This window comes from Otolemur garnettii, unplaced genomic scaffold, assembly GCF_000181295.1.
Source record: "Otolemur garnettii isolate 467f Iridium unplaced genomic scaffold, OtoGar3 scaffold00053, whole genome shotgun sequence".
Taxonomy (NCBI): Eukaryota; Metazoa; Chordata; class Mammalia; order Primates; family Galagidae; genus Otolemur; species Otolemur garnettii.
In genome coordinates, this window is record NW_003852448.1 from 10,158,423 (window position 1) to 10,184,661 (window position 26,239).

Sequence of the window (26,239 nt, forward strand, 5' to 3'; positions counted from 1 at the left end):
GGGTTCATCTCTTGGTTCTCTATTCTGTTCCATACATCTACCTCTCTGTTTTTGTGCCAGTACCATGCTGTTTTGATCACTATTGATTTATAGTATAATGGAGGTCTGGTAGTGTGATTTCTCCTATTTTTATTTCTGAGTAACATCTTGGCTATTTGAGGTTTTTTCTGATTCTATATAAAATGAAGTATTATTTTTTTGAGATCTTTAAAGTATGACAGTGGAGCTTTAATAGGGATTGCATTAAAATTGTATTTTGCTTTGGGTAATATGGACATTTAACAATGTTGATTCTTCCCAGCCATGAGCTTGGTATGTTTTCTATTTGTTAACATCTTCAGCTATTTCTTTTCTTAGAGTTTCATAGTTCTCTTTATAGAGATCTTTCTCGTCCTTTGTTAGGTAAACTAACAAATATTCAAATATTTCATTTTCTTTGGCCCTGCTGTGAAAGAAATAGAGTCCTTGACTTTTTTTCAGCTTGACTATTGTTGGTATATATAAAAGCTACAGATTTATGAGTGTTGATTTTGTAACCTTAGATGCTGCTGTGTTTCTTGATCACTTCTAAGAGTTTTGTAGTAGAATCCCTGGTATTTTCCAGATATGCAATCATATCATCTGTGAAGAGTGAAAGTTTGATCTCCTCTGACCCAGTAGAATACACTTGATAGCCTTTTCTTGCCTAACTGTGATGGCTAAGACTTCCATTATAATGTTGAAAAGCAGTGGAGACAATAAGCAACCTTGTCTGGTTCCTGATTTGAGTGGAAATGATTTCAATTAACTCCATTCAATATGATATTGTCTGTGTTTGCTGTAGTCTAGGAAGTTGGTCTGCTTCCAAGTATTGGTCTATTTCCTTCAAATTTTTGTATTTCTGAGACTGGAGTTTCTTGTAATATTCATTAAGGACTTTTTTGAATTTCTGAGGAGTCTGTTGTTATTTTGTCCTTGCCATTTCTAATTGATGAAATTAGAGATTTTACTCTTTTTTCTCTGGTTGAGTTAGCCAAAGGTTTATTTATTTTATTGACCTTTTCCGAAAACCAACTATTTGATCTGTTGTATAATTCTTTTTGTTTTCAATTTCATTTAATTCTGCTCAAAATTTGGTTATTTCTTTTCTTCTGCTGGGTTTGGGGTTGGAATGTTCTTCCTTTTCCAGTTGCTTGAGATGTCTCACTAAGTTGTTACTTTCTCTCTTTCTGTTCTCTTGAGGAAGACTTGCAGTGCTATAAATTTCCCTCTTAGGACTGCCTTTGTGGTATCTCAGTGGTTCTGGTAATTCATGTCTTCATTATCAATTTTGTTCCAAAAATTTGGTAATTTCCTTCTTAATCTTGTCTATAACCCAGCTATTGTTCAGTATAAGGTTATTAGTTTCCATGGTTTTGTATGAGTATGCAGATTCCTGTTGTTGCTGAGGTTAGACTTATGACCTAAGATGTGATCAATTTTGGAGGATGTTCCATGGTCTGATGGCTAGACTGCTGTACTCTGTCACCAGCTGGCAGGGGAAGTTGAAGCCTGACAACCTTGGGTGCCTAACGGAAGCTGGGGCGATTCACTCAGTTCTAGCCCCACTCCAAATAGATGTTGCTGCCACTATATTCTTGCAGAATTAGCATTTCTGTCCCAGCTATAGTCCCCTGTGGGTCAGGCACTGTTTGAGTTCACAGAAACTGTGACTCAGCCCTGCCCTGTGCTGCTGCTGTTGCGCCAATTATCACGGAGCTGGCATCTCTGTCTCTGCTACACTCTGTGTTGGGGCAGGCATGGTTAGAGCTCACACTCAGCTCTTAGTTCTTGCCTCTCCCTGGGCTGGTGCTGTTGCTGTGTCTGCTTTTGTCTCAGCTATATTTCCCTGGGGGCTGGGTACTTCTTAGGCTCACTAAAGGAACACTTCTGACGCAGCCCCACTCTGGGAGTATGCCATCTCTGCGTGCAAGTGTATTCTAGTCTCCATACCTTGTCCTTCTCCCCCCCTCCATGCTCTGCCCAGGCAGGTACTACCTCAGGCACACCCTTTACTCATGGAGCCTGCGTTTCTGTCCCAGATCTATTCCATCAGTGGCTGCCACCAGAGTAGAGGCCTGGCTTTCTCTGGTTGCCAAGAGAGGCAGGGGGTGTCTCTTCAAAATATCCCCAGGGGTGTGAGCCCTATTGTTCCTGCCACTGCCACTGCTGCTCTGTGTCACGGGTCACCACCTTTCCCTCTCCTGTATGTCTCCCTTGGTCCACAGTCCTTTCTTTACCCCCATGACACAGAATCAGCACAGAGCTGCAACAGCCCATGCCTTGTCCACGCCTCTCAAGAAAATGCCCAATAATCTGGACTCCATGGGAAATAGGCTTCCAGACCTCAGGGTGAGAGTGGAGCCAAGTGCTGGGAGTTCGGAATTGCAGGTGGAGAATATATACAGTTTTATACCTGGCAGGAGAGGGCCATGGCACACTAGTAGGTCCTCTCTGGGGAAGGAGTGCTGTTTTTTAGAGGGTCTCTCCTGTGGGATAAAATAGGAGGGGATCTGAACTCTGCTCACTTGTTTGTATAAAGTATACTGAGAACCGTTCTCATGGGGTAGGAAACTCCCATCCACTTGGCAATGGATTTTTACCTATTTTTTGCTTCCTTGGGGTTGAAGCTTGCCTTAGCAGGATTGATGTGCATTCTCCAACCTTCTCTCTTGTCTCAGCTCCAAACCATCAGCTTACTTGCTAAACTTCTATCCTTTAACTCTCCTTCTGGATGGTAGCCTCTGTGGAAAGCTGGCTTTAGTTGGCCATCTTGCCTCTGCCCCCAAAGTATTCTATTTTTGTTCCTTTGGCCATCTTCCAAATCTATCAAACCTCCTGCTCCAACTGAAAATGAAAAAGACACCTGTGAGAAGCATCTCTTCCCACTGGCATGAAATTTGCCCACAAGTTGGGATTAGGAAGACTGGGTAGGTAGACCTGAGACAAAATGGGCATTGCAACCAACAGCCTAAGTGGTTTCATGTGGGATAAGAGTCTAAGAAGCATAACTCCACTCTTTTTCCTCTTTTTTCTCCCTTGCTTGTTTATAATATTTTGTATTCATCAACTTTCTCTAAGAGGCTTACAATCCTCCCTCAGAGGGGAGTCCGTGGCTGCACTCTGGTCCCTGTTTCACACCAGGAGCTGAGGAGTAGCATCTGTGCAGTCTTCATCCAAAAGGAAACATATCAGGAGGCAAGACTGAAAACCTTCTTTTCCTTGGAGGTTTAACCTGAACTTGATTCTGAGGGCCCCTTATAGCAAAAGCAGAGCCAGAACCTTTCCAGTGTGTTCTTGTCTCCTGATGGGCTTTGAGTGAGGTAGGGAGGAGCTGCTAAAGTGACCCTGGTTGGCTCCTGATGGACGGACACTCTGCACAAGGAGTCACAATACTTGGTGTGACCTCTGGGATGCAGTAGGTGTTGTTCTCAGTTGTATCTCCCAGAATTTTTGCATGTTACTCAATCCATCTCATTTTACCTTCAGAATACTATTATTGTGAACAAAATGAAGTGGAGATTATTTTACTGCCATTTTTCCTGGAGTTCCAAAGTGACAACTTAGTACTCAGGAATCATTGGAGTGATGCCATTTAAGCATTTGATGTTTGAGGTTTTTGGAGAAGGAGTAAAGGATGAGAAGTAAGAATGACATGTACTGTTGAGTGATGTGTGCCAGGTTCTCCACTGGAAAGTGTGTTCACATTATTCCATGTTATTTTCACAGTGGCTTTCACAGGCAGGTGTTACAGATTCCTGAAGATGAATCTCAGTGGTAAACAATTTTCCCAACAAGAAAGTGAGGAAGAGTTCAAACTCACGTCTAGTTCTATTGTACTTTTCTAGGTTGGGACTTGAATTGGCCATAAATAATTTCTTCTACCACATTAATAATACAGATCAAAAAATATTAGTCAATGTCATGATACTCATGGGAGGAGGAGGAGACTTACTGGACCACAGCAAAGGTGGCCTGTGTTGGTGTGACTATGATGGTGACACTGCAGTGACTGAGCTGTTCATCCCTCATGCTTAGTCACTCAGCAGTCCTATACCTCTGGCTCTGCAAGTTTCAGAGTCCTTAAGCAACAACAAATGAACATTTGAGAAGAAAAGAGAACTCTCTAAAATCAGAAAAAAGAATGTTTAAAGGTAAGTATTTTCCAACTACAGTTCTGGCTTGGCAGAATAACATGAAAATTTTTATAGGAAAAAGTGCAGATATATAAATTCTGGGCTATTTTTGTGCTTTTTGATAATAAATTTTTGCTTATCATCTTGCTCGGCTAGGTGAAGGGTTGTAATGAAGAATTGTTTCCAGTTGCCTGGGTGACATTGTGATTCATACACATTGCTATCACATATCCAGGCTTCAAGATTTTGAATCTATAAACCATGGAAATGTTTTGAAAATTTCAGAGTAGTCAGATTCAACAATATATTCAAGGCTTCTGGGAACATTAGGTGCTCAATGAACATTTGTTCAAGCAATGAGTCAATGAAAAAACCCACCTGACAACTAAATATGGCAAAAAAGAGAAAGACCCCGTTCAGATCTTATATCCTACTTTTTCCTATGATAAATTCTGTGTCCAATAATGTTCTATGTTTTTATTCAATCACAAAAAGCTTTAAGACTAAAGGGGCATGATTTTAGTTGATACAAAATTAATTAAAGAAAAGTGAATTTTGCCAGTTACTAGTGTGAGAAGTTTGGGGTAAGTCCCTACACTGATTTGTGTCTCTATTTCAGCTCTGTGAAATAGGAATAATAATAACTATCGTACTAGGCTGTGGTGAGGATTAATTGATGCTAACACAATTAGGGAGCTTAAGGTATTGCCTAGCATACAATAAGTTCTGAACAAATATCAGCTGTTATCCTTGTTAAGAGCAGAAATATTAAAAAGACTATGGATTTTTATTGGCACTTGTATTATTTTCCTAGGGCTTCCGTGACAAAGTACTGCAAACTAGGGTGGCTTAAAACAATAGAAATTTAATTTCTCAATGTTCTGGAGGCCAGAAGTCTGAAATCAAGGTGTCACGTGGGCAACATTTCTTGCAGGACTCTAAGGAAGAATCTTTTCTGCCTCTTCTAAGCTCTGGTGGATCTGGCGTTGGCTTGTGGCAGCGTCATTCCAAGTCTGCCCCGATTGTCACTTGACCTTTTTTTCTGCTTATTTTATGTCTCTCTTCTTCTTATATGGACACCCTACTGGACTTAAGGCCCACACTAGTCTAGTATGACCTCACCTTACCTTAATTATACCTGCAAAGACCTTATTTCCAAACAAGGCCTTATTTCCAAACTTTCTGTAGTTATGGGTGGATGTGAATTTTATGGGGACACTATTTAGCTCTCTATAGCATTCAATCACATTTCTGCAGCCCCTCTGAGTTTGCTATTTTCCCTTTTGCTTAAAAACACAGAGAAGACACAGAGGTAGCATGCTTAAACATAGGGAACTAGGTTTCTAATTTGTGCTTAGTAATAAAAATGATATTGATGCTCATAAAATTCTTGAGTGTTTGGGAGCTTGACCACCCAAGAAGGAAGATTATTAGAGAGAACTACCTTGGCATGACCAAGCAACTCTCCATGTGGTCCCAGGACTCCTGGGGATGACAGATCCTCAGTCAAGCCTTCTAAATAGGCTGGAGTGATCTCTGCTCCTAGAAGCATCTGTAGCCTCAACACCATGGAATGGACCTGTCTCGGCTGAGTCACACTACTGCTGCTTGGTCAACATCCTGAGAAGAAGGGATACTACAATTATCTGCAGGTGGATGAAGGGATTGCCTGTATGATTAGGGGGCAGGGTTTCCAGAATGTCCTTGTGCTATCTCCAAAAAATTTGAAATGTTCTGCATGTAGCACTCCTGTTTAAGATGCAAAACAGCTCTGGGAGAGCCAATGCTTTGACAGGTAGGCAAATCCTTATGGATACATTTGAAAAAGGCAGTGGAAGCAGTTTGTGATAAGAAGGCAGAGGACAGCAGGCAGGAGCGTCTGGGCTATATGGATTTGATGTGGTAGTTTGTGATAAACTTCATTCTCTTAGCAAAATACTGTGGACATGTTTCTGCTTCCACAATATAGAGACCTCTCTTATCAAAGGAAGGCCAGAGAAGGGCTTTCCTAGAGCTCATTCTTTGGCCAATTTGTGTGGCAACTCTGTCCAGAGGCTAAGCTGTTTGGCCACAGTGCCCGTGTCAAGGGGTGTCAAGGGACGTGCCGTACAGGCACCAGTCTGCCTGGGGAGGAGGACGAGGCCCAGGGCAGGAGAAGCACCAGGCTGGGAGACTCGCAGGGATCATCCTCCCAGTACAGTAAGGAACTTGCTTCTGCACAGATGAAGCTCTCATGGATGGTCGCGCGATTTTTCCAAACCAGCACTCCTGCCATTCTCCCCAAGCCGAGAAGATAGGTGACTCAGAAGGATGTTTATAAATACTTCCCAAACATGTTTTTCAATCTTTTACTTTTAAGAAAAGCCACCAATTGAATCACATGTAAACTCATCCTACTAAACTGATATTAAAGGAATATTTAGATGCCTTTTGCGTAAACCCTTGGAAATAACGTCCAAGAAAACAAATAGGCTTCATTTAACTTTATCTCCGATGCTGGCTAAACTGAAGGAGATATACTCTTGCCTTCCTATTCATGAATATTGCCAGTTAACCCCCAGAGGTTTTGTGTGAGCTACCGTGTTTAACCCAACTCTCCAAAAATAAGGGTGTCGTGATTTTCTTTAAATTGGCGCTCATATAGAGGAATCTCTCTGGCATTAGTGCTTGCTTGATTGCATTCAGACGTTACTGTGGCAAGGAAACGACTGCATTAAATTAGCATCAAGCACAATAAATGGTAATTGCAAGACTGTCATTTCTACAAGTGCAAAATTAATGTGTTCTGCAAGCCCCTTCCATTGTGTGCCCAGGAAAACCATGGAACCACGTCGTTCTGAGCAGAAACAAGCACAGGAGCAGCTCTGTTACTGTGCTGTGGTTTTGTTCTGTGATGGGGCTCCTGGCCACCTTTGTTGCTGTCACCTGCTCATTCTTCAAACCCCGTCTGCCCTAATTTGTATGCTCCTATTATAGCACTGCCAGACAGTTGCCTGGATGTACCGAGAATGTTATGGAACAATTCCTCCTTCTGTGTATAGCATCTTCTGTGAATAATGCCAGCATAAACAACCGTCCATGCGTTCCGAGAGTGTGAATAGGCTACTTATGTGAAGCTTCTTATTAAGAGATGCACCAACCATTTACAGACAACTTTACCCAAATGCTATACATTGATTAGAAAGAGAAGAGTGATTTACACGCATTTCAATGGTAGCTTAGGAAAAGTGCCAGCCTCTCCTCCTTCCATCCCTCTTGTTTCCATATAGGAAATTAAGTCACAGAGCAGTCGAACACATTTTCTCCTGGGTATATCACAGGGCATATCCCAAGTGATAACAGGCATATGCATTGGGCTCCTTGGCTCTGCAGAATTTATGGGGGATTAAAGGAATCATTTAAGACTAAAATAACACAGTACTAACAGATGTTATATAAACTGACCAGTTAATTCTTGCAGTTAAGTTTAGGCTAAGAACTATTCATAAAGGCATCCAGAGTAAGAGTAAGAATGATTAGGATAATTGCAATGACTGACCAAAGGAGCTTTCTTCCAGGTCTAGCTTAAATCCAATCTCTTACTTAGAAACTGCAAGGGTGTGGGAGACATGGAGACAGTGGGCTGCCTTGTGATTCACTGCAGTGATCCACTGATCAATCCCTCAACTGGAGACCCTGATGTGGAGGGTCAGGCCTGAGAACCCTTTCAGAGGTCACGTATTTCATTCCTTATCATAAAATGTGATGAGGCTATTTGCTTTGTAACATTTCTGTCAGTGAATAATTTGGAGCAATTCTGCACCATACGCAAAGCTTCTCTTATCAAACAAAAATGATTAGGGACTGATTTAGAAATCTTTCTACCTAAGCTGGGAGAAAAATTCTGACCACCTTAACCTCAGAATAAAATAGACTTTTATATTTATAGTCCCTGTTGATAGCCGAAAAATCTTTAAATAGAAGATTTGGATATAAAATGATGTGCAGAATGGCTCTGGAAACAATGGTTCTGCCTTACCTTTGTTGCAGAATGTCCCGTCATACGCCGTGTTTGAGCAGTCACAGGAGTAGCCATGATACTTTTCTATGCATTTGCCTCCATTTTCACAGTTGGCTCCATAGCTGGTGCAGTGACCGGAACATCCAGATATGAACCCGGATGTGACCTTTGCTCTTTCCTCCAGGTCAAGTGTCACCCCATTCATCCTCAAGGAACGGATGCATCCCAGGAAGCCCTGCTGGCCCCCAGCACCACCTGGGAAGGACAGAAACATGGAATTCAGATACAGTGAACTCTGCTATTGCCTCTGTTTCATTCACCATATTTTGATCAGTTGTGATAGAAGATGAGACTGCTTAGTGCATCCAGTATTGTCACTTTCAAGTTGGTCCTGTCTAAATAGAAAAACGTGAAGCCTTCCTGCCTCAGGCTGCAATATCTAATTAAAAAAGGCTGTCTTCTGAGAAGCAATATATTTGCTACAAAAATGTTTGGAGATACACAGAAACTACATAAGCTGTTTTGGAAGTCTAATCTGGTTTCCTATAGAAAAGAGGTTTATAGAAATCTCTACGTTCTGTGCTCTTTAATCTGACAACATTCAGTTCTATGGCATTGTCTGTTGGAAGAAATATAACACAGCAGAGAGACACGAATATATTAGCATAGTTAACTAGTCAATTAGTTGGAAGCATAAATCCATTTGAAGTGCGATTGTACAACTTGGTTCTTGTCTCATGAAATGCTTTGCTTTGAAGTCCACAGTAAAGGTATCCAGGGCTTGGTGTCTGGGGTAGCTGGAAGGTGGAACAGACCATTTTACATGGAGGTTAGCTGCACTGCTTCCATTATGAGGTTAGTTCGTATTTCATTGTTTTGGTCTAAATTGTCATTGTAAGACATACGGCACAATGAGCACATTTGCTGTGATGTTTAGAGTAAGTGAGAAAGTGAGACTGAGGTTCGTGAGCATGAAAATATTAAAACATTTCAAACAAATTTGATAGAAAGAGTTATTCAAGCATTATATTGCAAGTGGATTTAATTGTGTCTGTAATATCCTTAGCTACGTCTTTTTTTTTAAACAGTTGTTATGAAAAAGGAGAATTCAAATTTATATACATGTCTGTATCTTGGAGTAACAACTTTTCTGGAAACTGATCTAAAATGAATAGTAGGTAAAATTATGGAAAGAAATGTCTGGTGAGGATTTAGAAAAAAAGGTACTGCTATTAAAAATAAAACCCACGTTACTCTTTTATTGAGGGCTATGTACTAGATGCTAAGCACAAGTCATCGGACAATTATGTTCACAAACTTATCCTAGAAAAAGTGCTACCTACCTTATCGCTGAATATCACTATGTCACCAGTTGGCCAAGGAGGGTATTTGGAAGGTGACCATGGTGATATTCAGCCATGGGATATGTGGGACTTTTTCTAGGATGAGTTTGTGAACTTAATTTTCTGGCCTCCTCATACAATGACAGCTCTGAGGGCCATTCCAGAAAAAGGGTTCCAAAATTGCTTTGAAGGGTGGGCTAGGTTCTGGCATTGGTGAATAGCTTCCCAAGGGGAGTACTTCAAAGGTGACTGTAGTGATATTCAGCGATGAGGCATGCAGCATTTTTTGTAGGATGAGTTTGTGAACTTAGTTGTAGATCTCGTATGTGCTATTCACCTGATTCTTACGAGAAGCTGGCAACATAGGTATTATATTCATCATCCCCATTGTACAGATGAGAAAAGTAGGGCTTAGAGAAGTTAATGCATTTAATTAAGGACTCTCACAGCTTTTGAGTAGCAATTGCATCAGATCTGTCAGTTCCAGAGTCTCAAGTAAATTCTGTTCTGCGTTGGCCAGCTGATACAGAGAAGAACTTTTGAGTCAGGGGACCCACATGTATGTGTTTCTGACATACAGATTTGGATGTTTTTTAAAATGGAGTAGTCAGTAGATTTGTTGGAGTTTGGGTAAGACAGGTAGGCCAATAATTGATTCTGGTCACTGAATTCTGTTACCCTGAGAAAAAAGGGTACACACCAGTAGACCCATCAGACACGCCTGGCAAAGTAAAGGGAGGGATGGATTTGCACCTGCTTGTGCCTGTAAATTCTCATTGATGAAATGGGAAACAAATTGCTCTAGGAAAATCCCAAGCCATGAGATTCTCTCATTGGGTGCTATATTGATTCGAACTGATGATTCTCCAGAGAGTAACTTATTTTGCATACATTTTTTTCAAAAGAAGATTAATTGAAAAGAGTCCAGTGTCATTTTTGATCAAAAGTGTGAGATAGCTGATGGTAAAATAACTTATTAAGAATATTCACTTTGAAGGATTTCCCAGTTTTCAACGGCTTGTCAGCTGGGCTTCACACCTCTGTGCAGAAGAGAATTAGGGCCTTTGCCCAATTTGGAAGAATTTCAACCCACTAGTCACACTTTGTGTGTTAGGATTTCCATGTGGGCCGAGGGTGGTGGCTCACACCTGTAATCCTAGCACATTAGGCTTACAGGGAGGCTGACGTGGGTGGATTGTTTGAGCTCAGTCTGAGGACGAATGAGACCTTTTTCTACTAAAAAATTTAAATACTGAGGTAAGAGGATCACTTGAGCCCAAGAGTTTGAGGTTGCTGTGAGCTATGATGATGTCATGGCACTCTACCCAGGGGGACAGAATGAGACTGAGAAAGAAAAGATGGAAGGAGAGAATGAAGGAAGGAAAGAAGGAAACAGGAAAGGAAGGAGGGAGGGAGGGAAGGAAGGAAGGAGGGAAGGAAGGAAGGAAGAAATAAATGAATTTCAATTTGGCTTTTATCATTTTAGGCACCATGGCTTTTGTTCTTGATTTCCAAAGGGCCTTTTATTAAATAAATGCCTAGTTATTTACAGTTTTATCATGAGTCAATTAAGACAAGATATATGTCTCCTATAAAAATATGCTGAAAATTTTCAATCACTGTTTTTAGATCTCCCCCCTCCTTTTGTCTGGTTGCCAATGTAATAGTTTTTCCTTGTGGAAACCATAAACACACCACCAAGCAAAATACAAAAGAGAACCTGGAACGTTACCCAGATGTGCCCGCTTCAGTTTTAGTGGACAGTCGTTTCTACTTTTATCTATAAACATACATATGTGTAAAAAGGAAAAAAAAGAAGAAATGAGAGTGTAGTACATACATTGTTTTGAAACTTGCTTTCTGTACTTAACACATCATGAAATATTTTCCAAGCAATTAATGTGCAACCAGGACGTCTTGTGAAATATCCGCATAGCACTCTGTTCTGTGAATGCACCAACACTTTCCCTCCTATTCCACTACCATTAGACAGTTAAGCTTTTTCCAATTTTCATATTATGTAATATGATGTTTATATGATGTCTATACTTTTCTGGGTTGTTCTTAGAATTGATTTTTAAAATTAATTAATTACACTTTGAGGTGTAACTGCTCAGTATCCACATTTTAAAGGTATTTGCGATATGCCTTTGAGAACGGTTTATGTTTGAATAAACTCTTACGTTTATTATTATTTCAGGCTTTAACTCTTTGTTGTGAATGTTACAACTTTATCCTTGCAGTTTGTGTCTTTTAATTTGTACATGGCGTTTTCTTTTTTCCCTGTAGAAGTTTGGACGTTAATATAGTCTCATCTCTCTGCCTTATCTGTGTGAGTCCTGCCTTGGGTAATAAGCTTATAAAGCCCTTTTCTAATACAAAATAATATAATTATTCAACTATATTTTCTTCTAGCACTTTTGTGATTTTACAGACAGATTAACGATTAATCTCTCTAGAATGTATTTTAACTTGTAAATAATTCATATTTAATGGATCCCCAGCAGTGATTGAGAGTTTGAAGAAAATATTTTTAAAAGGGCTCTAAGTAAATGTTAATTAACATGACAAAGAGTGGACATTTTAAAAAGGGTCATTGGCAGAGCAAATAAATGTAGATTAGATCATATTTTTCTTATAGCATTAAGGCAAAAATTTAGGTATATGTTTGTATGCTTAATTATTTATGTGTTCAGGGCACACGCCAGCAGGTATTTTAGGGGGCAGAGTTTTCTCCCTCTGCTGGTCTTGAGTCTTGAGTCTTTGCAAGGGTCTCCGTCTATCAGTCTCTCTTCTTTCATCTGTGTTTGTGGATCTCCCCCTGTTGGGACTGTGGACTATTTCTAGTTAGTTGTGTGGCTTCCATCAGATAACTTAATCTCTCTTAGCATCAGTTTTCCCATCCATAAGAAAGGGTAAACTAGATGATGTCTCCAATTCTTTCCAGCTCTAAATTGCTTTGGCCCATGAGTTATAGGCTCTTCATCTGTACTTATGTGCCTGGTCCTCTATATTTTAGTAAATACTCTCAGTTTCTCTAAATTTCTTTCTTCCTTTTCTTACACTGCTATCTGACTTTTTTCCTTCTTATTTTAACTGGCACTAACATATAACTGCAGACTAATTTGTGTTTGTTGCGTTTATTAAATAAAGTTTTATGCTCTCTCTTCTTAATTTGTAAAGCAGCTGAGTGAAATGCCATTTCTTTTGATACAGAGGAAAACTAAATAAATTGAGCTCTTTTCTTACTTACGTGGTCCCTGATATATTTAAATGGATCAGTGAGGAGAGAGTACTTTCCTTGAGCTAGTCAATATGAAGAAAAATCTTTTCCTCTGAAAATGGTCATTATATATTATATAGAAGACATTAATGCACTAGAACCAGAGGCAATTATTTGAGTTTCACTTACATGCTCTGTAGAAATCTTTCTTGGTGACAAATGTCATAAGTTTAAATTATAGGTCTTCAAGCAAAAATGCTACTTAACCTTTGTTAATTAGAAAATCAACACATTGTCATTGGAGAGGGCCCCCTGCCACGCAGGGGCTTCATGCACATTAGTCAGACCTGTGATAATTATCCAAGGGATGATGTGGGATTAATTTGTAAATCATTTTTGTATGTGAAATGCTTTGCAAGTATTGCAATTAAAGATTAATTGCAAAAATGGCTGTAACTACCCATAATGAATAATACAACCAGCAAATGCACAGAAGATTAGGGAAAAATATTCAGGTTATTTTTCAAAAGGGGAGAAACAATGATTGAGACGAATTATAAAAACCACATTTGTCCTCAATCTCAGAGCTTTAGTAGTTTTCTAAGGAGCTAAGTTGGGTCCCAGCACACCTTTGCCAAGAAAGACTGTCCACTGATTCACCGTAAAAAGGAATCACACTAAAGCCCATACCCAGGAAATCTAATTTATCCATTCAAAAAATATCTCATGCTTACAATGATTCAGGCTCTGTTTTTTTTTTTTTACACAAATGTTGCCGATTTATTCATAATTGCCAAAACTTAAAAGCAACTAATATGTTCTTCAGCAGGTAAATAAATGGATAAATTTGTACATCCATACAGCAGAATAGTATTCAGCTGTATCTTCCACACAAATATTGACAGGAGCTTTATTTGTAATAGCCAAATATCCCAAACATCTATTAACAATTAAAGGGATAAAGTTGTGGTATACAGTGGAATACTACTCAGTAACACAAATGAACAAACTCTTGATTCATGCAACAAGATGAAGGATTAATCCCAATAGTTTAGTTAAAAGAAAAGTCAGATCCCTCACATCCCCCAAATATACAAAATTCTGGAAAGTGATTGTTGTTGTTTGCAAATTGAGCCAAAAAAAAGAAGAAGAAATAGCAGGAGGTAAGGATTACAAAGGGATACGAGGAATCTTTTGCTGTGTAGGTTATGTTCATTATCTCTCTGGTGGTGGTTTTGCAGGATTACAGACACACTGAAACCCAGTACGTCTTACTTGACATGTCTGCAGTTCAGTGCGTGTCAGTTGTACCTTAATAAAGCTGTTAAGAATTAAATGTGCCCCATAAAAATTCATGTTGACCATTTCTCTTAGAAAGTTAGACCTGCCAACTATTTTGGCTCTACCACACCCTTCTCCCTACAATTTAGGAGGATGAGCCATCCTCAGTGTCAGCAAAACCCAGAGAGCAATGAAGTCCATTTCCACCCAGTCACTAGCATGTGGGCTGGGTCAGAGATGCCGCATCCCTGGACCTCTCTCCTGTCAGTGCTGCGGCTCCTGCCTGTGCAGTGGTGGCCACAAGGCCAACTGCCCAGGGAAGGACAGGAATCCAGACATCTGTAGATTATTTATTTTGACAGTGGCCTTGGCCACGGGAAGTACAGATGTCTGAAGTTCCTGGAAATTTCTGTGCATCCTCACCCCACACGGGGAGTCTGTGGATGGACAGTTGTGGATGCTCCTTTAGGCTGTACAAATCTCCTCGTCTGCCGTAGTATCCCTACTCCAAAATCTTGATGTTTCTGTACCAGTCAGAATTCTCACCTCGCCCTGTAGATCTTATAGTCAGTGGCACTAGCCTATGGGATTGGGGATATCAGGGCCAGAAGACATCAATTCCTCAGCAATGCTAAGGAATATGTGACAGTCAAAGGACTCAACTCATGTTGTTTCCTTAAGCACCAGAGACTTTTACACCAATCCTGCTGTCCTCAGGATGAACACTGGGCTAATAGGAAATCATGACGTCCAGGCCACAACAGAGTTAGTCACACAAAGTTCTTTAGCCTTTCTTATTAGGTCTAGGACAATAGTGCAAATTAGGTTGAACTAGACTGAAAAGCATTCTCTGTCATCTTGTGGTCTCCTCTGAGGCACATAATCATGGCACCCACAAAAGGTACCATGTTTCTCAATGCATTCTACATAGTAAGCAGAACCCCCAAGAGAAAAGGCTGACACACTAGGCCTTTGTCACTGTGGTAATCAGAGACACATTGGACAGGGAAGGTCCAAAGTCGGGTGCTTTGGCAATAGGACAAATTAGTCATAACTATCATGTTTACAGTGATCCTACTCCATAGGCTCTGCTTTTTAATTTGTTATTTAATTTTTCATTTCATTTCATTTCATTTTTTTGAGACAGAGTTTCAAGCTGTCACCTTGGTAGAGTGCTGTGGCATCACAGCACACAGCAACCTCTAACACTTGGGCTTAAGCGATTCTCTTGCCTCAGCCTCCTGAGTAGCTGTGACTACAGGTGCCCACCACAATGTCTGGCTATTTTTGTTGTTGTTGTAGTTGTCATTGCTGTTTTATTAGGCCTGGGCTGGGTTTGAACCCACCAGCCCTGGTGTATGTGGCTGGCACCCTACCCACCGAACATGGGCCTTTATTTGATTTTTTCCTATTGAGTTGTTTGAGCTACTTATATATTCCAGTTATTAAGTCATTATCAGATATGTAGTTTGCAAACATATTCTCCCATTTTGTGGGTTGTCTCTTCACTTAATTGTTTCCTTTGCTGTGCAGAAACTTTGTGATCCCCTTTTTCCAATTTTGCTTTGGTTTCCTGTGCTTTTGGGGTACATACACATTATTAGTCAAAAAATCATTGCCAAAACCAGTCTCTTGGCTCTTTTGCAGGGCAGCCACACCTGTCCTGGCACAGGGAGAGGGCAAAACCAGCTATGCACCTGGATAGGCTGGGTCTCCTGCAGTGACAGACACTATACCTTATGTTTTCCTGTTCTGTGTGCTACCACGCCAATTAGGTCTTAATTGTCAAGTTAGACCTGTTTAAAAAATAAAAAACCTGTGCTGTCAATGCAGGTGTGTAAAATAAAAACCCGGTTGTCTGGCTAAGCTGAGACCTGAAGACTGCCAGAGAACCTTCAAAACTAAAGGGAGTTGAAGGAAACTGGTCCACATTCTTTAGCGCAGGGCTTCACGATTGACAGGTATTGATCAGTGATGTCTCTGTCAGGAGATTACAGGGCATATATGAAAAAGCTTTCACATTCTTAGAGAACTAGGTTTAGAGAATTGCTTTTTCAGATAATGCTCATGAATGTCACTCATAACTTCATTCAATGGAATGGATTTTTTTTTTCTAGCTCATTATCACCGCATGAATTTTCTCATGTCCTCAGAGTAAGGGGCGTACAGAATATGTGAATCGCAGCCCTGCACTAGAGGAAACCTGCAAAGTGGGGAGTGAGGAGTACTGAGTGTCAGATCACGAGAGCACTTCTGTCTGTCCAAACTGAATTGTCCTGCTGAAGGGATGGAGTGAGAAGGTCCAGATTCATTGTGGAGGCTATGACGGCAGGTAAAGCCTGAGCAAATGTTAATTATTTCAAAAGGTGATATTAATCAAAGGCCAGGTATACCAGGCACCGTTCCAAAAGATTACATGTTTGTATTCTCAGAGTAGATATTATTATTTCCATGTTGTAGATGAGGAAATGGAGAATAAGAGAATTAGTTTGTTCAAAGTCACATAGCTACGAAGTGGCAAGATTCACACCCAGGCCTACTCTCTCACTTTGCTGTAGCTGTCACCTTGATTTTTGGGTGTGTATCACATGAGGCCCTTTCTTTGCTTACTTCTAACTTATCTCTAGGCATTGCTGGGCTTAGGCATGAAAAATACACTGACACAGAGATTCATGCCTGAAATAGGTCATTCACCACTTGCCAGAACACTGTCCCGAATGCCGTAAGGATGGCTGAAGCTGAAAGGGAAGGTGGGTGCTCCCGGAGGCAGGAATGTGATGCCTAGACTGGCCTAGACTGACAAAGTGGAGACACTTCTTTGATGCCATCATTGAAATCATATTTTTTCTTTGTGCAAAGGCTCAATACTACAATTTTGAAACCAAGGCAGTTAGAGGCCTTGGCACAGGACAGTGGGTGGTCGATCCTTGCCCTAGGCTCTGCCTGGCAGCACTGATTTCACAGGGTCATTGCTCTGCAGTGGGACCTACAGTTTCTTTTGACAGTGGGGACATGAGAGAACACGGTGCTAAAAAACACTACTTCTAGTCAGACCCAAATTTTAAATTATTAACAGTGACATTAGTAAACTTCAAGGCAAACCTAAACTTCAAACGTATCAGCTTAGAATTTTAAATTTTTTTTTTTTTTTGCAAATATCTGTATGTCATTGTCCCTATTATGTGTCCTGCTGGTGAGTTTTATCATCTTTGAAGCAAAATAAATATCTTCTTTTGGCTGATGTTAACACATCCCTTCTCTCCCTTGCTTTCCCCTCCCTCTCTCTCCTCCCTCTCTGCTTCTCTCTGTCTTTATTTTCTGTCCTTTAAAGTCTTTCTTTGAGACAACTGTGTCAAGTCTCTTTTTATCCAGAGTCAAAGGTCCTCAGCATTGTCACTTATTGGCACTGTGTTCCCTTCACTCTTAGACTTCACAGGGAGCCTTTGTGTATGTTAGGCCCAGGTCAAAGCTGGATTTGTGGATCTGGGAGGGATCAACCAGCCCTCGTGGATGTACAAGCTCTGCAAAGCAAGATAGCACAGGAAAAAGGGCAATCCAGAGTGAAAAGAGAGGAGAATAAGGAGAGAGCCTGAGAAAAGAGAAGAGTGGAGTGTTTTGGGTCAGGACTTCAAGGAAGACAGGGTTACCAATGTCAAAACCGAGAGGTGAAGGAAAATGGGTTGACAGTAAAAAGCTATTGGATTTTTCTTTTTTGAGACAGAGTCTCACTCTGTTGCCCTGAGTAGACTGTCATGGAGTCATAGCTCACAGCAATGTCGAACTCCTGGGCTCAGGTGATCCGCTTTGCCTCAGCCTCCTGAGTAGCTAAGACTACAGGTGCCTGCCACGATGCCCAGATAGTTTTTCTATTTTTAGTAGAGATGGGGTCTCACTCTTGGTCAGGCTGGTCTTGAACTCCTGAGCTCAAGTCTTGGCCTCCCCGAGTGCTGGGATTATAGGAGTGAGACACTGTACCCAGCCTGGATTTGGTTATTTTTGAGATAAACACTTCAATGGAGCAATTAGGTTCTTATTGATGAAGATGAATAGTGGGAGCATAAATCTAGCTAGTATAGATACTCCACTGGTTTGAGAGTCAATTACAGAAGACGGCCGTTCCTGCCTGGGTGGGAGGCAGGTGTCTTGAAGCTGTGTATGAGGGTAGGGGGTGTGGCAAGGGCACTTGGGCCGGAAACAGGAAGGGGTTGAGGCAATGGCCGTCCCAGAGGGTCCACATCCTAAGGAAAGAGTTTCTTTGCACCCTCAACTTTCCAGGCAGGGACAACTGCTGAGCTTTTGCTTCTGCCCTTAGGTAGGTGACAGTAGAGAAGGTGTCTGATGACCTCAAGGGAATGAACTTTGGGCTCATAAGAAAAAGTGACAAGATTTCTGAGGACAGTGAACGCTATGTCAGGAGGGCAGCAAGCAGCATAGCTTCTGTGGGGAGAAGCAGAACCAACCAGAGAGCAGAAAAACGTAACATTAGCATGTGACATGGTAGCCATCCTCACTGTGAGGCTGATATGAAGTAGCAGCAAAATTAGTGTAATGATTCCGTCCTGATCTTGTAAACACAGGAGATGACTGACTATTAGGAATAAGAATTGGTTGGAGGTATTGACATTAAAAAAATGAACTATAATTATTGAAATAAAGATTTTCTTGGAGGGTTGAATAGCAGGGTGGATACAACTGAAGAATCTTTCAGAGGGCTGGGATATTGGGTCAACAAATCCTCCTTGAAGTCAACAGGAAAGGATAGAGAGATTATAGAAGTGTCAACACCTGCAGAATTATCTTCAGAAGAAGAGAAAAGAATAAACATATGCAAGTAGCTACCTGAAGAAATAATGACTCAGAACTTTCTGTAATAACGTTAGACTTTAGATTGAAGGGGTTGATAAAGTGCCAAACAGGGTTTTAAAAAAGAAACAGCCCCCCCCCCCAACAACACCTATGTTAATAGGTGTGGCTCTTAATCTAAAACCCATAACCCTTGGGATCCAGGGACAGCAGTTAGACTCCTTGAAAATAGAAATGGGAAAAACCTCACATTTTTATTTTTACTGTCAAATACAAATTATAGGAAGCTTTGGGTTGGACTGAGCGTCTGCACTAGGCGCAGACTGAAACTCAAACTGGAGTCACCCAGGCTAAAGTTCCCGGCCCCCAAACCCAACATGAGTTGTTATTTGACCTCCCAAGAAATCAGAAGAGAGAGGTAACAGCCAATTTCCCAAACAGGCCAGTTTAATCATTTTCAATCGGCATAATAATAAGGTTCCCTCTGCTTTAATCCTTAGAGGATAAAGGAAGCCTGAAGAAACCTAATGCATATTTTTCTGTAGTTCTGTCTGCCTGTCCCCACCTTATAAGAAAATTAGTTTTGAGGCAACCAATACACTTTGTTGTTAGATTCTCCTTTCTTCAGCTCTTCTCTGCTATGAAGCCAACCTCTTTCATTCAGCTCATTTTGTCTTACAGAACGAATCACAAATAAAGCCACCAAAATCCTAAAATTTGTTGTAATGTTGTCCTTTGACATCACTAACTTCTAAAAGAAATTTAGCATTTCTTTTGGTTAAGATTGTAGGCAGAATCACAGATTTAGCAGTACTTGTGACACTGTTGGCAGCAGAAATCAAAGGTATTTTTATACTACATTATAGCTGCAGATTTTTATACTACATTATAGCTGTAGATTTTTTTGAAATGCCATTTATGATTATGATTAACTTGAAATTATGGGAATAATTAAGTCTGACACAAGGTCTTATTATTTAAAGCACTAGTAACAAAGCTCATACATTACTATGATTGTTACCAAGTTTGGCACTTACTTCCTGAAGTGGCATTAGAGAAAGAGGGACAAGCAATTTGAACAGAAGGAAAGAGAAGTTCATTAATTTGCTTGCAAATGAGGAGGCTGGCAGACTCCTGTCTCAAGAATATTAGTGTCCCACCTTTGAACAGAAGCATAGAGCTTTTGAATGTTCTGAGTAATCCAATAATCCCATTTTGGGCTAAAATAATCTTATGACCTCTGCCCAGATTAATCTCATCTTCAGCTAAAATGATCTGCTCACTCAGTGCCCTTCATCCAGATGATTCCCTGGAGTTATCTTTTTGTGACACAAAGAACAGAAGACACTCCCCTACCTCTTCTGACCACTGGCCTGATGCAGCAGGGTAGGATTTAGTTCTTCTAAAAAACGGGGTAAGGGGGGGTTTTGAAGAGACAGAAAACATTTTTACACCCCCCCTTTTTAAAATCCAGACCATTCTCTATTATACTATATCATAAATTTGGTGTTTTAAGTATTTGGTAACCTTATTTCAACATATGTGATTTCTTGTATAAATATATATATTTTTATTTTATCCATTTTTCTGGAGGGACATGGGCTTCCCCAGACTGCTAAAGAGATCCATGGCTTAAAAAGTTTAAGAACCCTTGCATTATAGTAACATTGAGGAACAAAGACATTCCTAAAAGCTTTCATAGACCAAAAAGAAAAAAAGAAAGTCAAAAGGACAAGGTTACTCATGTCAAACTTCTTAACAGTGACACTGGCTGTAAAACATAATTAACTAATATCTTTAGAGTGTTGACTTAAACATAGGAACAAGTGGAGATACGTGTAGGTGTGCAAAGTGTCCTAAAGACTCACCTGTGAAGGAAATTGCTCACAAATACACAGGAAAATAAATCCAAGAGATGATAAGATATAAGAAATAAGAGTAAGTAAAAAGAAAAACTTAGCCAGCAGTAATGTTTTCTTATAAGCAATTGTACATAAGAATATGAGTAAGATTCTTCACTTGAAACTACGGATGATGTTGGCTTGGCAGGTAGCGTGTGAGGGAGAATGTTAGTCTGTTGTTGGGCTCTTGTCTTGTTTAGAAGGAGAACATGGAAATGGATACATTTTTGTGGATGATAAGAAAAAGGAGTAAGAATGAGTTTTAATAAGTTAGGGGTAGCTGCCAGAGGAATGAAAATAGAACGACCAACTTTCAAATCAATAGAATAATATTGAATGTAACTAATAGGAAAGGGTGGGATGGCATGGGAGTGGGCAAACACACAAAATATAGCAAAGCAAAAATGCAGAAATACACCATAATGGTAATTACAATAAATTAATAAACATACAGATATTCTCAAAGAGTATTTTTTAAAAGAGATACATTTAAACAAAAGGATACAAACACCTATACAAAAATACTAGGTGACTATTAACAACAAGAAGAAGGCTAGTGTAGTAGTTTTAGGAGCAGAAACAAGATTGTGAGGATAAAAACCTCAGAAGGAAGAAAGATGGAAGTTCTATGCTGGGAGAAGGAACAATAAATCAAGAGCACAAACGCATCTAGCCAGCAACATAGCCTCAAATGATCCAAAGCTCCCCCAGATAGCACCATTATAGAAATTCAGGGAATAAATTTTGAGATTTATGCTCAGAAACCGATAGGTCAAGCAGTACTTAGTGAAATTAGATACACAAAAACCTTAAGACTCCATCATGTTCCTGGATGATGTGTGCGCACACACATGGAATACAGGTAACAAGGGAGCACAGACACCTATATTTCCTGAAGGTTCATTTGCAATAGGAGAGTTGAGGGAAAGCTTGGTATTCATCCTTAGGGATGGAATAAATGACCCATGGCATATAAGAATGAAGTTCACAAACTTATATTGACGGCACTGGACAAACAGTTCAGTAAGGTTTCATAACTTTGGTATATCAGTGTCTCACAGCTGTGTTCGTGTTAACACGTAGTGATGTTTTGCTGAGTGTTGTTCATTATTGTTGTTATGTGTTTTTGTGTGCCATCACAAGAAAGTTGGAGCTTGAATTAGAGCAACAAATAAACACTTGCACATTTCTTGTTAAACTTGGTGATAGTGGAAGTAAATTAGGGACATGTTAATCCAAGTTTATGGGAATAATGCCATGAAGGAAAATGGTAGTATATGGATGGATTAAACATTTTTTTCAGAAAGGAGAGAGATTGTCAATGCATCAAATGTGTGTCAAAATCATCAGCTGACTGCAAGAAGCATAGCAGACCAAGCAAACATCAATAAATAGTTAGGAAAATCTTAACCGAAAATCATTGCCAGCAACTCATGGCTCTTGCATCATGACAATGCACCTGCTCACACAGCACTGTGAGGGAGTTTTTAGCCAGTAAACAAATAACTGCATGGGCACAACCACCCTCCTCACCTGATCTGGCCCTGAATGACTTTTTTCTTTACCTGAAAATAAAAGAAATATTGAAAGGAAGACATTTTGATGGTAGTCAGGACATTAAGGGTAATCTGATGATAGCTTTGATGGCCATTCCAGAAAGAGTCCCCAAATTCCCTTGAAGGGTGCAGTAGGCATGGTGTTGGTGCATAACTTCCCAAGGGGAGTACTTTGAAAGTGACCATGATGATATTCAGCAATGAGATATGAAGCACTTTTTTCAGGATGAGTTTGCAAACTTAATAGTCAGACCTCATACACATGATGGAACATTATATGCATAGTATTAATAGAAGTACATAAATAGATCTTAAAAACAAGACTGAGTAAAGACAGTAAGAAACAGAATGAGATTTGTAATACAATACCATTTATACAAAGTGTGGCACACACAAAGGCAATACTATTGCCAGGACACACATATATACATTTAGAACACATATACAGAAGGTAGGCCTAGAAGGTCATCCGTAAGTCACATTCAAGTGGGTGCCAGCGAGGGTGAGAGAATGAAATTGGGAATGGTGAAAAGAGGACGAAACTTGATGAAGTGAAATGAAAACAAATGAGGAACACTGTCAGGATGGGACACCAGGACCGTGACATGAAGAGAGACCCACACAGCTCTACTCAACAGGGCACCTTGACCTATGAAGGAAGGGAGGACAGAGGGAGGCCTCTGATGGGCACAACTCTGTTTATTTGAATACAGGGATAATAAAAGTGGGTATCCTTCCTCCCACTTTCTTAGTGTACTGCAGAGAACTATGAGGCTATGAGCACACTGCTACTTTAATATTTGTGTCACTGATCCTAACTTTTTATTACAATCTTTTTCTAGGGAACAGTTGCCATTTACTATTGTGACATCTAGTTCAGTCCTTACTGGAAGAATAAAACTATATAAAAATTATCCGATTTATTTGTTGGAAACCTTTTTCTATATAGATTACATAACTGGTACCTTTACATGAAGTGTTATAGCTGTATTAGACCATTCCAATTAGACCACTCCAATTCCATGAAAATTGGAATAAAAGACTGCAGATTTCCTGAAGGATTTGCCCTGTGGCACATGAGATATTTTTCACAGAAGGTGAACCAGAGGATTGGCTCTTCTCTTGGTTCAACATATTTCTCTTAAAGTTTCTACATATATAAACTCTGCTTTAGAAATATATCAGCACCCGTGGTAATAGGTAGTCAACAGATGCCCTTTTAGTTAGTTGAAGGTCAAAAGAGGTTAAAAGTATACCTTTGATTTGATTATGTTGGAGGCATAGGAAGAAAAAGCAAAAATTGTTTCTGTTATCGCTCATTTCATACATTAAAACTCCAAGATGGACATCTGGAATTGTAGAAGTTAATTAGTTTTGATCACTAAAGTGTAAAGGTCAGGAAATGCCTATGACAATGGTAAATGGGGAAGGGCCATCATCTTTCACCTATACTGGGGTGAGGGGGTGGGGATCCCACTGAAAACTGGTGTGGCAGAACTGGGTGAAAGGTGATCAGGTGAAGGAAAACAGACTACCAGTGATCCTCGTCTGCCAGCAGCTGGGAAGGAGAAGGCATTGTATGGAGTCATTGCATTTTCACTTTACATGTAGGTTACTGATATCATTTAGTGAGTTTCTTTTTTTTTTTTTTTTGGAGACAGAGTCTCACTCTGTTGCTCAGGTTAGAGTCCCGTAACATCATCCAGGCTCACAGCAACCTCAAATTCCTGGGTTCAAGTGATCCTCCTACCTCAGCCTCCTAGTACTTGGGATTACAGGCGCCCTCTACAATGCTCAGCTGATTTTTCTATTTTTCAGTAGAGATGGGTTGTTGCTCAGGCTGGTCTCAAACTCTTGAGCTCAAGCAATCCTCCCACTTGGGCCTCCTAGAGTACTAGGATTATAGGCACCTGGCCCATTTAGTGATTTTTTTTAATGAGTTTTATTCTAGCAAATGATTTGTTTTCATATTTGTTGCAATGGTTTCTAATCATGACATCACTCCGTATCTCTACCTGAGAAGGAACCAGGGACTAGTCATAAGAGTTGTGCCAGAAACTCTTTGTATTAGGATTCTAGTCAGCATCTCAGCTACTGCCAGCCAGCCAGGCAAGACCTCAATTGATATCAGGAAGACCAAAAACTATATTCGGGGTCTAGACTGATTTGAAATGCTGTCTTTCATAATATTCTGACTTTGTGACTTTTTTTTTTTCTGCTTCTTCTGTCATGCTTGATTTTAGTCTGTGGTTCCTAGTGAAAAAGATATTTCCAAAGACAGTGCATACCATCTAATTTTGAGAAAAGAATTCTGGAGAAAGTATATGAGGAAAAATACCTTTTTGCTTTGGAAATGGAATAATATAATTCTGAATATGAATATTAATTCAGAGAAGTAATAAAAAACATATGTATTAACCCAGAGAAGTAATCAAACCATACGATTCACTTATTCATTCAATTGGTCATTCAGAAAATATTCATTGGGCAATCATTACTCTAGGTCTCGGTTGTCAGGTAGCTTACCTTCTAGGAGGACACAAAATATATGAAAATATCACAAGCTCTAAGGAGAATTAAAATGGTCAGTGACTGGCAATGTTAGATTGAGGGTTAGGGAAAGCGAATCTAAGGGGGTCACAGAGGCTCAGATGTGAATAACAAGAAGGTGTCAGTCCTGCCAATGTCTGGGAAAGAATTTCCAGCAGAAGAAACATCCAGTGTAGATAATACATAGCAGGAATACACTTGGTATATTCAAGGCGACCCATTAGGACACTAGTTGTAGTAGTCTAAGCAAGAAAAACATGTGGGGCACAGGCCAGAGGTAAAGTCACACGACTTGTTATTGGATCGGGAGTGATGAGGGAAAGAGAAGAAAGAAAGAAAAAATGGGAACCAAGGGTAACTCTAAATTGGGGGCTTGAGCAAAAATGGGAGGAGGGTGATGCCATTTACCAAGATAGAGAAGGTTGTTGTTGGAGGGACACGTTTGGTGTGGGCATCAAGATTTCTTTCCTGACATGTTTATTCTGAGATGCCCATTGGATATGAAGTTGAGATGGGAAGTAGAGAAGTGGACCTGGAGCTCCTGACAGAAGCGAGACCTGGAGACTTAAATACATGTGAGAGTCAATGGCACATGGATAATATTTAAACAATTGCTTCTTGGACCAGAGAAGAGCATCCAGGCCAACAGATGGACTGAGAAGACAGGAATGCTCTGTGATACGTCAACGTTTAGTGGTCGCATAGAGGAGGAGAATGAGGAGGGACTACAGTAATGGCCAGTGTGGCAGGAGGGAAAGCAGAGAGTACTGCACAGGATCCAAGAGCACAGGTATTTCAAGGAGGACAGTGCATAGGATGCCGCTGAGAGAGCATGGAAAGAAGACCAGGGCGTGTGTCCCAGATATAGAGACCCATGTTGACTTTGGCAACTTTTGAAAAGGTCTTATCCTAACAGTTAAAAAGAAAAAAAAAAGTGGGGTGGCACCCGTGGCTCAAGGAGTAGGGCCCAGCCCCATATACTGGGGGTGGCGGGTTCAAGCCCAGTCCCCAGCCAAAATTGCAAAAAAGAAAAGAAAAGAAAAAAAGTGGTGGCTCAAGCCTGGAGTCTTAGCACTCTGGGCAGCCAAGGCAAGTGGATTGCCTGAGCTCACAGGTTCAAGACCAGCCTGAGCCAGAGTGAGACCTCATCTCTAAAAATAGCCAGGCATTGTGGCAGGCACCAGGAATCCCAGCTACTGAGGGGGCTGAGGCAAGATAATTACTTGAGCCCAAGAGTTTGAGGTTGCTGTGAGCTATGATGACACAGCACTCTACCGAGGGTGACAAAGTGAGACTCTGTCTTGGGAAAAAAAAAAAGCTCCATCTTACTTTCCTTTCACAGAGACCCTCAAGTAAAGAGCCACGTTTCCTAGGAAGAGCTGAGGAAGTTTGCTTTTCCTTTGGGCAGAGCCAATTAGCAAATGCAGA

The 26,239-nt window shown here is 40.4% G+C and overlaps 1 protein-coding gene across 2 annotated transcripts in view; it reads right to left on the minus strand.

Moving 5' to 3' along the window:
• The window catches only part of CNTNAP2 (contactin associated protein like 2), a 1,940,687-nt gene that overhangs the window by 182,934 nt on the left and 1,731,514 nt on the right, over window positions 1-26,239 (minus strand). For both annotated transcript variants that reach the window (XM_012806491.1, XM_012806492.1), the window contains one exon: window positions 8,173-8,409. In XM_012806491.1, coding sequence (XP_012661945.1) covers window positions 8,173-8,409 — 237 coding nt within the window. The remainder of the gene's footprint in view (window positions 1-8,172; window positions 8,410-26,239) is intronic.